The sequence below is a fragment of the Rhineura floridana genome, chromosome 1 (genome assembly GCF_030035675.1).
Source record: "Rhineura floridana isolate rRhiFlo1 chromosome 1, rRhiFlo1.hap2, whole genome shotgun sequence".
NCBI lineage: Eukaryota > Metazoa > Chordata > Lepidosauria > Squamata > Rhineuridae > Rhineura > Rhineura floridana.
In genome coordinates this window covers 111,105,876-111,118,162 of record NC_084480.1, presented here as the reverse complement: position 1 = coordinate 111,118,162, position 12,287 = coordinate 111,105,876, and the positions used below count along the sequence as shown (strand labels likewise).

Sequence of the window (12,287 nt, the reverse complement as noted above, 5' to 3'; positions counted from 1 at the left end):
GGAGCACAATATCAACTGCCTACAATTCTATTGGAAATAAATACCATTCATCTCACCTGAGACCTTTTTGTTATCCAACAAATTCTGATCTCTCTGCATCCTTCTTACATCTTGTTCTTCCCCAGATGGTACTCCTGTGTTTACTGCCTTTACTTTTTCTGATGGCTCTTCTTTGACCTTGAAGCTATCTGCAGCTGCTTCAATGGCTGTGATTTCTGTGCCAACCACTATGGTTGATACCTTCTTGTCCTCTGGAGTTTTAAGCTTTTTTGACCGTGATCGGGTGTGCTGGAAGCTGTTATAAGAGACATTGCTGTCATAACAGAACGTCTGGCTAGGATAAGATAAAATATCTACCAATATAAATATAAATGCTTATAGGAGTACAAAAAAAAAAGAAAGAAACCCTGACAATTTTTCATCTCTGTGTGTATAGGTAGTGCTTACAATTTGTTAAGCAGTAGATTTAAAAGTTAAATTCCAACATTTGTTAACGTTGCTATAGCTCTTTAAAGCTAGATATTAAACAATCTCAAGTAACTCTGTTGAAGCTAGTTCCAAAACCAGTTACTTGGTGAGGCATTCTTTAGAACATGACAAAAACTAACTTAAGCTCGTTACAATGATCTCCCCATTGTCTTAAACTTTGACAGTGATGCTCAAATCCCAACCTGTAAAACATTTTGATTGATTATCCTTCTGTAATCTCATTTACAAAAAAAGAAACATTAATTTTCACCACTTGCAAATGCAGCTTTAGCAATAGCTACCAGAACCTGAATTAGGAAAAAAATCAAGGTTACTACTGCCATAGATAGCAATATTGATAGTAATAATATTTAGTAAGTAAAACAAAGCACAATCAATAGAAGGATAAAAGGAGAACAAAATTTCAAACAGCACTGCTCCAAAATTGGATTCTGTTACATGTTCATCTAGAATACAAATTGTGCAGCTCTTTTCACATTATGGTAAATTCTACTTCTATTCAAGGAAAAAATGCCAGTTTTCAATGAAAATATGCCTATCACTCATTGACCATAAGGAAGTTGCCTATCTGGAAACAAGCATATATAGAAACAGAAATGGATCAGTAACTTTTCATTTTCTTACAAGACACCATTACAAGGACTTAGCACTGATTCATGTTGTAGCCTAAAATTTTCTTTTCAATGTCAAAGCTCAGCCCAAGAACACAAAATCTTGAGAATCTCTGAGCATGTACAGAATGTCTTCCAGAACAGCCCCAGACATATCTAGGGCTAGAGGAAAGGGCTACCAGATCAGAAGGCATGTGTTCAAACCTGTATTAAAATTCTCATTTTAGACGTACTAAATGCTATGAGTATTCCTTCTTAATCCAATGAGCTTCTATACATGTATTCCCTTTTTGGCTGGATCTCCCATACATTTCCTATTGTTTGATAGGACTCATGTATGTATGCAATGCCAAACACCTCTGCTCTTAGTATACCAGCTGTAATATAGCTAACCACTCGCTCCCACCTTTAACATGTGATCAAAGCTGGCTCGTCACCATCTATCTAGCAATAACACATAGAAATATCTGTAGCACAAGTGTAGAAATTCATTACTGTCACTACTGTGATTTTCATCTCTGTACAAGTGTCTCATACCAAGGCAGTACTGGCACAACCTGTTGCCCAGAACACAAACATAATCACCTCACTGTTTTCCTTGAGATGGTATTTCTGTACTTATGGGACTCTATTTGGAAGGCATATTATTCCCAGAATTAAAATTATCATATTTTTTCCTTGACATATTACTACAGAGGTGAAACTGAACAAACAGTTTATCTTCATTTGGGGGACGTGCATCTCCTACTGTGTTTGCACTTGTGCCAAGTCTACTAATTAAATAGCACAGAAATACATCCACCAGTTTAGCATAGTGAATAAATTCAGCACACGCACTCATCTGATAAAACTTTCAACATAATTACTATAATGTCTCCACTTTTAATTTTAACTTTTAAATTGGGCTATCCAGATAAATAAGGGTTATACTGACAAGGAAATAATTTCTCTGCCAAGTGCAAATGGCAGTTGTATAATAAAGATGCCAAGTTCTGTAGCAATACAAGAGCATCATTATACAATTATGTGACACAGACATTAAAGCCCTCAGGTTCTCAGCTTGTGAATGCAAATATATATATGGACTGATGATTAAACAGTACACATTTATTTAAAGTAGAACATTCTTACTGTGGTTGGGTGTGTTTTGGGTGATGGTGGTTCAGAATCGGAAAGCAAGAAATCAGGAAGGGAGTGTCCAGAATAGTTTGTTCCAAGAAAAGTAACATACTACTGGGCAGAACTGTCCATTTGCCAAGAGAGTTCTTTTAGCAGAAAAAATTCAAGAGACATTGATCAGGCTGCTAGGTTGCTGCTAGGTTGCTCAAGCGGTCCCTGAGGGCACCCACAAACAATTATCAGCAGTCTTATTGTCACCCCTCCGGTGCATTAAGTCCCTTCCAGACTGGTGGATTTTTTGCAGGTGTATTCGACAACATGTTGTTGACTCAATAATAGTGCATAACTGGTGGATTTATACTGGACTGTCCGCACACCATTCTGCTTTATTAATTGTTCTGCAGTGCTCCCCCAAAGTAATCGCATCACTGGTGCCTGGTGTGGCACTCTTGCACTATAGCATAACAAAAGCAGACAAAAAACAACAACCCCAGAACATTTGTCCAATAAAACGTTACAGGTTTTTAGCAAGGAGGACATGAACTGATTATAAAGGAAGCAGTATGTCTGAAACTTTTGCAGGTGCAAACAGTATTGTAATTTGGATCGAGTATAATCACCCCCATACCATCATGAGTACAAATAATGAATGCACAATAAAAAGGACAACTGTAGAGGCCCTTTGCTAGTTCATTTTTTTAGTTCACATACTGTATAAATGGGTGTGCAGCAACACCAATGACAATTGCTACTCCATAGGCACTTGGGTTTGGGCCACAGAATCGTATAGCTAATGGTGGGAGGGAAACCAGGCACTTGGAATCCTAAACATTTGGTGATAAATATATGGTGTAAGGCCCATACATTGCCATGTTATATTCAGAAAGTAAAGGATCATCAGACAGCTGAGGGGGGTGAGAAAGAGAAACTGAACATTTCATTCCCATTATAGGTATTATGACAGCTAAAGGAAGAAGTAGACAGACAAGGAAGACAATGCTATCCTGTCACAGGGCATGTCCAGATGGCCGTTTTAAAAACAGAAAACAGATACACATTCAGTGAAAATAAAGCCCTGGCATTTCTCATGTACTAGAACCGCAGTCCTGCTCTGAGCCCACATTCACTGCTATCTGTAAGCCAAACTAAATGTGTCATTAATTACATTAATGCAATTAATTTGTACTTTTTGTTATGTAAATAGCAGCTGCAAGGGAAACTGATCATAGAAACCCCAGGGGACAGCAAAATAGATTTGAGCCCTTTCCCTCATGTCTTGATCCCAATGGAAAAACCTCTCCCCAGCACCTACAGCTATTTACATTGGGAGGAAAGCTCCCATTGGTGCTTTTGCTGCTTTAATATTAGGGCTGTGAAACTATTTTATCTGAAGTCCATATACTAAAATAAGGCAGGCCAAAACAGGGCTGCCAGATAAAATGTTTAGGGTGAAGCTGCTAAAAAACAATAGTTTAAAAAACTGTGACCAACTTTTTTAGATTTTTTTAGGCTGCTTGCCTTCTGTAATGTGCGTTTTTGTTTTTTATTATTGTTGATTTTGAAATAGCTCATTGTTTTTAATTTTTGAAAACTTCCTTGAATAATTTGATGGAACTTCAATGCCTTAAGTAAATAAATAGACTATTTTTATACCCATTGTTCAGCATTTTCCATAAGCCATCTGGTAAAAGGCATCCTATTGCAAAAATATAACATAATGGGAACCTAAAGTGTTAAAGCGTATTGTACAATGAAAGGTTAGCGGGCGTAAGTGTATACTGTATGAAACATACCCATCTGAGAATGTACCTCAGGAAGCAATTGCTCTCTAAATGACATGGATGTCATTTCAAACAAACTACTGAATTTGAGCTACAATCCTGTGACAAAAAGGGCGGATTAATATTAACAAATACATAAGAGTTTAGGAAAAGAATTTATGACAAAGCACCGAAAAGACAGTTACAGAAGAATGGTGTCATTTCAAGTACAAGGAGCTGCAGCATGTCTCAACCCTGTCTGCTCCCCTCTTCCAGCATGGCCATGAGGAGTTTGGGAGTCTTTGCTTCTGTTTTAGATTAACCACAGGTTGTTGTGTTGTCTGAACCTGGATAAGCTGTGGCTAACCTTGACTATGGTTTGCTGAACCAAGCCAACTTCAAACCATATTTTATGAAGCTGTTTAGAGTTTGGATGAGGTACTAAACTGTGGTTAATTAATATAAAGGGAAAGGAGGGGGGAACTGTGCAAGCCCAAGACTCACTGCAGTTCATTTTCATAATGCTAAGCCATTTGAGTGAGCACAGTCAATGTGTCCAGTTGTAGTAATCATACACCGCTGAAAAAGAAGTCTTACTTACAGTAACAAGTCAGATATTTGGCTTTATCAGAGGAAAAGGTGTAGTAACTAGTGAATAGTGAAAAAATGCTCTCAGAAAAGAATATTATTTTATGGCACTATCAGTGTTCATGAAAGCCAGTGTGGTGTAGTGGTTAGAGTGTTGGACTATGACCTGGGAGACCAGGGTTCAAATCCCCACACAGCCATTAAGCTCACTGGGTGACCTTGGGCCAGTCACTGCCTCTCAGCCTCTGAGGAAGGGAATGGTAAACCACCTCTGAATACGTCTTACCATGAAAACCCTATTCATAGGGTCGCCATAAGTCAGGATCGACTTGAAGGCAGTCCATCAGTGTTCATGGCACTTTAGGCTGAAACTGAACCCTGACAAGACCGAGGTACAGCTTGTGGGAGATAAGAGAAGGATAGGAGATATTGACCTGACGCTAAACGGGGTTAGATTGCCCCTGAAGGACCAGGTTCGCAGCCTCGGGGTCATTCTTGACTCCCAGCTGTCCATGGAGGCTCAGGTGTCAGCAGTGAGCCGGGCAGCTTGGTATCAATTACGTCTGATACAGAGGCTGCGACCCTACCTTCCGGTCCATCTGCTCCCACGGGTGGTGCATGCCCTGGTCTCCTCTCACTTAGACTACTGTAATGCGCTCTACGTGGGGCTACCCTTGAAGACGGTCTGGAAATTACAACTGGTACAGAATGCGGCGGCACGGTTGATTAAAAACAGCCGCCGCCGGGATCATATCACCCCAGTGCTGGAAGATCTGCACTGGCTACCAGTTGTGTACCGAGCCCAATTCAAGGTGTTGGTGCTAACCTTTAAAGCCCTATATGGTTTCGGCCCAGTTTATCTAAAGGAGCGCCTCCAGCATCACCAAATATGCCGCCTGACGAGATCTGCCTCACAAGACCTTCTCTCGGTCCCACCAGTTAAGACAGCTAGGCTGGTGCAGACCAGAGAGAGGGCATTCTCAGTTGTGGCCCCCACCTTCTGGAACTCTCTGCCATACGACCTTCGCCATGACCCCTCCCTGGTAGGTTTCCGCCAAGGATTGAAAACTTGGTTGTTTCAGCGGGCATACAAGTCTCCTAGATAATTTTAGTTTACAGTGTATAGATGTAGGTTGGTGGATTATAATTGTTTTATATGTTAAAACTGTATTATATGTTGTATTTTTAAGTATGTACACCGCCCAGAGTGGCCGTTCATTCGGCCAGATAGGCGGCCTAAAAATAAAATTTTATTATTATTTTTATTTACAAAATATTTTTATATTATAAAGTTAAGAGACTCTGATTCAACAGAAGAACGCATTGCAGGCTGTAATGTACAACAACTTGTATAAAATGACACACAAAAAAGATAGAAACATTTTTGTTTTTTTAAAAAAAATTCCAGAATAAAATGTAGGAGCTTCCATTACTTATTAACATTAAGTAAGTTGGGAAATTATCAGCAAAGTAAAGTAAAATGGTTAATAAAGTAAAATGTATCTTGCTGGTCAGAAGCACAGTTATATCTATAGTCATTTCTGACTTTAAAATATATGGATAAAATTAATACCCCATGCCATGAAAAGGTTTTGTTATCATAAACACACAACATATGTCTTCAGAACATGTCCAATTGAGAAGAAGCTCCAAGATGGTAAAAGCTGGACAGATACATATGCAGGACAATATTTTGGATTATTGAGTGGGAAAATCTGCACTGACAAATAGCTTTAAGAGTTTCACTATGATAAATTCAAATCCACTATTGAGCTGCAGCATAAATAACCAGGTACTGGCAGTACCTTTTGAACAGTCTGCCAACTAGGTATCTGCCTCTGTACAGGACTCTGGCCAGAGGCTACAGCACACTCAAGGATATATAAAGATTTTACAGCATTTGGAAACTTTTCTCACAATATCTAAAAGCCAGTATTCCACCCAGCTCTTCCCAATTGTGCTGTTCTGAATGCAAACACAAACTGGGATTCAGCAAAATAAAATAAATTAAAAATGCATATATTCATAAAAGGAAAACAACAAATACTATATTGATGCTCAGAGCCCCACATATATATATTTCAGTAATGCATTCTTATTAAACCTACAAAAGGAATACATTTCTTCAATGAATATTATCATTCTGACGTATGACTGTTTTGCCCTCAAGCTCACTCCTAGGCTTTAAGGAGACACAAATTATCTGTGATTTAAAAAATGAACAATTCAGGGAAATGACAGAGAAATGTGGAAGAGAGAGAGAGAAGAGAACACTAAAAAGAAGAGAAATTATATCATATTTAAACTTCAACTATATGGAGTTACCACCTGGAATATCTCTTTGCTTTCCTCCTTCTCTGCAACCAGGCCTTTACCTCAGGTGTCATTTCAGGGGTGGGTTTTGTATGATCAATGGAGTATACATCCTTCCCTTGTTTCCACAGCTGGTATCTGTCTGGTTGAAATTTCCTCACAAAGATATCCATTGATATAGTCACCATGTCTTTCCTGCAGGTACACTGGGAAGAAAGTAAACGAATATGTTAAAACAAGATCATATGCAAGAGGGAAATCCAAATAAAACCACAAAAGAAATCCACAGAATTGTCATGGAAATAGAACAAAGATTTTTCCGGGGGAGGAACTCCAGCAAAGATGATAATCAATGGAACTATCACAACAACGACAGTCTACATAAACAACTGAAAAGTGTCTCCTCATTTTAACAAGACTCAACATTCTAATTAGTGTTAAAGTTATTGCAGTTGAAATTGTCGAGCCTTTATGATATAATTTGGGATCACTTTCCATGCCACAACTACATGGAATATTGTAAGACTGCTGTCATTCACTTTTGGCTATTATGTGAGACCTCTAGAGAACAGGCAAAATATGTTCATTTTTCAGTGTTTGTACCTAGTAATTTACTGCTGAAGGAATGAAGTGCCTCTACTGAGGTTAGATGATATGAAAACTTTGTAGTGTCTGGTCTGTGGTGGCTATTTCACTTCAAGATATCCTTGAGGCTGCTTTAATCAAATAATGAATATTTGAACTTTCCGGAGCAGATCATATAGTGCACATATTTCAGGATGTCGGCTACTTTTCATGATAGTAAAAACATGAAAGAGTGAAGAAGCCTTCCAGGCTAGCTGAAAGTGACAAATATTATTTTAAAAATTTGAAGTTAAGAAAAACTCAATGAAAATGAATTCAATTAATTTTTTTTTGTAATTTTTTTGTAATTCCACTACCAAATTAATTATATTCCTTAAGCATGATATATTCCCAAGGGGTACCATTTGTTCAGTTTTGACATAACCATCCATAGATCACCTATATTTAAATAGCCGTATCTATATAGTTTTTACTACAGTTCCTATTTCTGAAACAAGATTTTTAAAAAATATTTTTGCACTTTTAAAACGCACACAGCACATATTTTCATGTTTACTCAGAAGTAAATCCCATTGACTTGGAACTTACTACTAGGTAAGTATGTAAAGGACTGCAGACCTATTGTATTAAAAATTGTATTTCCTTAGTGAGAATGTTTCTCCATCACAACACATCTAATTCATGCTTCAAACTTACGTGTTTTGCTTACTTACAAGAGAACATCAGAAATAAAATGTTTCAAATATCATGATTGACCAAGTTAACCACTCTCATTCATGCTAAGGAAAAATGATACTTCTGACTATTAGACCAGCACTCATTTTGTTTACCATGGACATTGGAGGTGGTGGTGGGAAAGAACTTCACAAAGGAATAATTGCACCTCACCTCCTCACCCCACCTCCCAAATCCTAGGAGATGAAATTCTCTTTGAATTCAAGGTACAGTGATAGGCAGGCATGAAAAATTACATAAGAGATAGTTTAAGAGATTACAGTATTTGTTCTGAGACTTCCTGCAGTTTGAGAAAGGATTAATATCTAAGCCACTGTTAATTTATTTATTGATGAAATATATCCCTTGTGAAATAATATCTAGATGTGAAATTATTCTTTAAAAAGATAAAAAGTTTTTCCCCAAATTACAACTGCTCATAATCCTTTTTTGCCAGCAGATTTTTTGCTGTGAGGACAATGTAGAGGACAAAGAAGGGTCTCAGTTTAACATGCAAAGCAAGAGTCTGAGAATGTAACAAATATGTATTGTTTTCCAGAAGACAGAGATCCCTGTTTTAAATACAACATTTTAAGACTATTCATAGGTTTTCATATACACCTACTGAAACATCTGTCACTTGAAAAATACTACATATTTGAGCTTCTATTCACTGGAGATTGGAAATATGAAAGTTGGACATCAGACAGTGAAAACAGAGGCATTCTGTAGAAACTTTTCATTTATTTTCCCCCAAATGTGTGAGAAATAAAAAATGGAAATTTTACTTACCGTGAATTTCTATTTGTAGATAGGGCTGGAGGACATTCCTGATCAGGGATGGCTCTTCCTACCGGTCAAGACAGGCAGGGTCTAGAAACTTCTTAGTCTCCTCTCCTGGGGGAGAAGTCACCCCGCTCTCCTGCGGCCTGTGAAGGTTGGGTCTTTTCTTCTCTCTGCTCAGAACTTCCTTTTACCTTTTATTTTTGCTGTTTTTTCTGCTTTTTGTCATTCTCCTCTCCTTAATGTCAGCTATTTCTCTTCTGTCTCCATCCTTTACTGTTTTCTCCCCCCCCGCCCACCTTCACATCATGGGTCCGGGGGCTTGGGAGGATCGTTCAGTCCAGCTGAACAGTTTGGCACTGTGTGAGGCATTCTTCAGAGCAATGGAGCGTGGCTAGCTGCAGTGCTTCAGCAACAGCGGCAGCCACTTTTGAAGGGAGACTGACTTCTTGCTCCGTGGAGCTGCATTTTCGCCACATTCAACTGAGCAAGATCGCAGGATTCAGCTCCCCCCTCCCCTTTCCAAGGAGAAGAACCAGTGAGGTGTGCTGCCTGGGGATATCTACTCCAGCCCTATCTAGCAAATATGCTGCATCCATAAACAATTCAAAAGGGAGTTTTATTTTTTTATTTAGTGCATTTGTATACAGCCCCATAGCCAAAGCTCTCTTTTAGAAAGGCATGTACCCAATCAAGTTAAAGTTGGCAACTTCTTAAGTCCCAGCTTCTTTAATGTAAAATTCCATAGCATATTTCTCCCTTTTTCTGGAATAAAATGCACAATTTGAAATGTTTTCTTTGGACTGTATCAGTACCACATGCTATTTGCCATTAGAACAATTTGAAGAGACTTTTGGTCTTACCATGAAAACGTTCTTCTCTGTGCATGTCAAAGATGATATCAGGTGGGTAAGTAGCTCCACCTAGTGGTTGAAGGCAGAACAGCACTGTTGATTTTTGCAGGAACTTCCTGTTCTGTGTAGCTCCCAGCTCAGTTCTTGATGACAAGCTAACTAGTATTGAGAGCACTGACAGGAAGTACAACATGAACCATCAAGCAACAGCACTCACACACTCTCTGCAAGAGGCCTACAAGGTACCCATGGTTGCAGCCCAGCCCTCCTAGGGATTGGCTCTGATATCATCTTTGACATGCACAGAGAAGACCGTTTTCACGGCAAGACCAAAAGTCTCTTCTCCTGTGCATGGAAAGATGATATCAGGTGGGACATACCAAAGCTGACCCATGTAGGGTGGGAATATTGCTGGGCTGAATTCATTGACAGTTGGAGAGGACATGCTGTAGCACTCTCCTCCCAAAGGCTGCTTCTGCAGATGCGTACATATTAATCTTGTAGTGTCTAATAAACGTATTGGGAGTGGCCCATGTGGCTGCTCTACGTATATCCAAGAGTGAAGCATTTCTTGAGAATGCTGCAGTTGTGGCTGCTGCCCTAGTGGAATGAGCCACTATCCTGGCTGGTTGTGCCAGTCACAGTGAAGCATATGCCAAGGTAATACATGCCTTGACCCACCTAGCAAGGGTGGAGGTTGAAACTTAGTTACCCATTGAAGCTGGATGAAATGAAACAAATAATCTGTCTTGCAAAAAGGCTTAGTTTTGGATATATATACTTTTAAGGCTCTTCTCTCGTCCAGTGAGTGCCACGCCTTTTCTGTGGGGTGCACAGGTTTAGGGCAGAAAGAATGGAGCACTAACTCTTGTTGACAGTGAAAGGTAGATAGAACAAAAGGAAGGTACAGTGCAAAGTACTACCCTATCCTTATGAAAAACACAAATTCTTATCTATAGATAGGGCATTCAGCTCAGACACACGATGGGCCGAAGTAATGGCCACATGGAACAGGACTTTAAAGGATAGCAAACGGAGAGGAACTTGACTTAGTGGCTCGAAGGGAGGTTTCTGCAGGGCCATTAAGACCTTGTGTAGGTCCCAAGTTGGGAAACGATGGACCGTCGGTGGAGCCGATATTGTTGCCCACCAAAGGAACAGGAATGGGTGAGAACCCAATGGTTTTTTGGGAAACTTAGATAGGATTGATGACAAAGTCGAAGCCTGATGTCTCAAAGTGTTTGGTCTGAGTCCCATTGTTAAGCCCTGCTGTAGGAATGAAAGGATCTCTGTAACACCTGCCTTACTTGTGTTTAAGCCTTGTTTCTGTGACCAAGGCAAGAAGGCTTTCCATGTGGCCTTGTATATTCGAACGGTGCCCAAATGATGGAGGCCATCATTGTCTGCACAACTTGCCTTGGAATGCCTTTCTTTAAGAGATGTTGCCATTCAATTTCCACACATGAAGAGCCAGCCAGCCAGGATCCGAATGAAGAAAACATCCCTGTGACAACAGATTGTCCCTGAGAGGAATTCTCCACGGGTGACCGACCGATAGGTCGATGAGTTCCGGAAACCAAGGTCTCCTTGGCCACCAAGGAGCCACTAGCAGAACCGTTGCCTGTTCAGCTCAGATTTTCTGGAACACTTTGGGAATGATCAGGAGAGGTGGAAAGGCATATAGCTGACCTGGAAGCCACTGGGCTGCAAGAGCATCTATTCCCTCTGCCTCCGGCGTCTCGCACCTGGCAAAGAATCTCTTTACTTGGTGGTTGAGGCTGGAGGCGAAAAGGTCTACTTTGATCCTGCCGAAGTGTGCCAGTATCGGCTGAAAGGCCAGAGGATGTAGCTTCCATTCCCCTTGATGTAACTTCTCGCGACTCAACCAGTCTGCTTTACTGTTGTCCTCCACTGAGGTATTCCACCGTGAATGACTCCAGATGTTCTTCTGCCCACTGGAAGATGAGTGAGGCTTCCCTCTGGAGAAGGGGAGAGCGCATGCCCCCCTGACGATACAAATGAGATTTGGCGGACACATTGTCTGTCTTGATGAGCACTGCCCCCAACCGTACGGTGCATGTGAAGTGCGTCAGTGCCAGGCAGATCACCCAAAGTTCCAATAAATTGATTGGAAGGCTGGCTTCCTCTTGTGACCATGTTCCTTGCACCATCTGATCCTTGCAAATGGCACCCCAGCCTGATAGGCTGGCATCCGACATTATCACTATACGTGGGGAATCGTGGAATGGTACTTGAGTAGATTGGGTTTGTGTGCCCACCATATTAGGGACAGACAAACTGCAGGTGACAATAACACTTTCCGATGCTGCCTGGCTGCTATCTCATTCTGGAACGGCAATAACGCCCACTGCAGGGGGCGAGAGTGATGACGTGCCTAAGGCGTCATTTGGAAGACTGCAACCATTGACCCGAGCACTGAGGCTAGATGCATGAGGTCTGCTGATGTGGAA

General features: G+C 40.4%; 1 protein-coding gene across 5 annotated transcripts in view; it reads right to left on the bottom strand.

Annotated features, from left to right (window-relative positions):
* KDM4C (lysine demethylase 4C) overlaps positions 1-12,287 on the bottom strand; it is a 383,363-nt gene that overhangs the window by 208,328 nt on the left and 162,748 nt on the right. For all 5 annotated transcript variants that reach the window (XM_061629553.1, XM_061629542.1, XM_061629531.1 and 2 more), the window contains 2 exons: positions 6,896-7,086; positions 57-295 (listed from right to left, as the gene is read on the bottom strand). In XM_061629553.1, the coding sequence (XP_061485537.1) occupies positions 57-295; positions 6,896-7,086 (430 nt within the window). The remainder of the gene's footprint in view (positions 1-56; positions 296-6,895; positions 7,087-12,287) is intronic.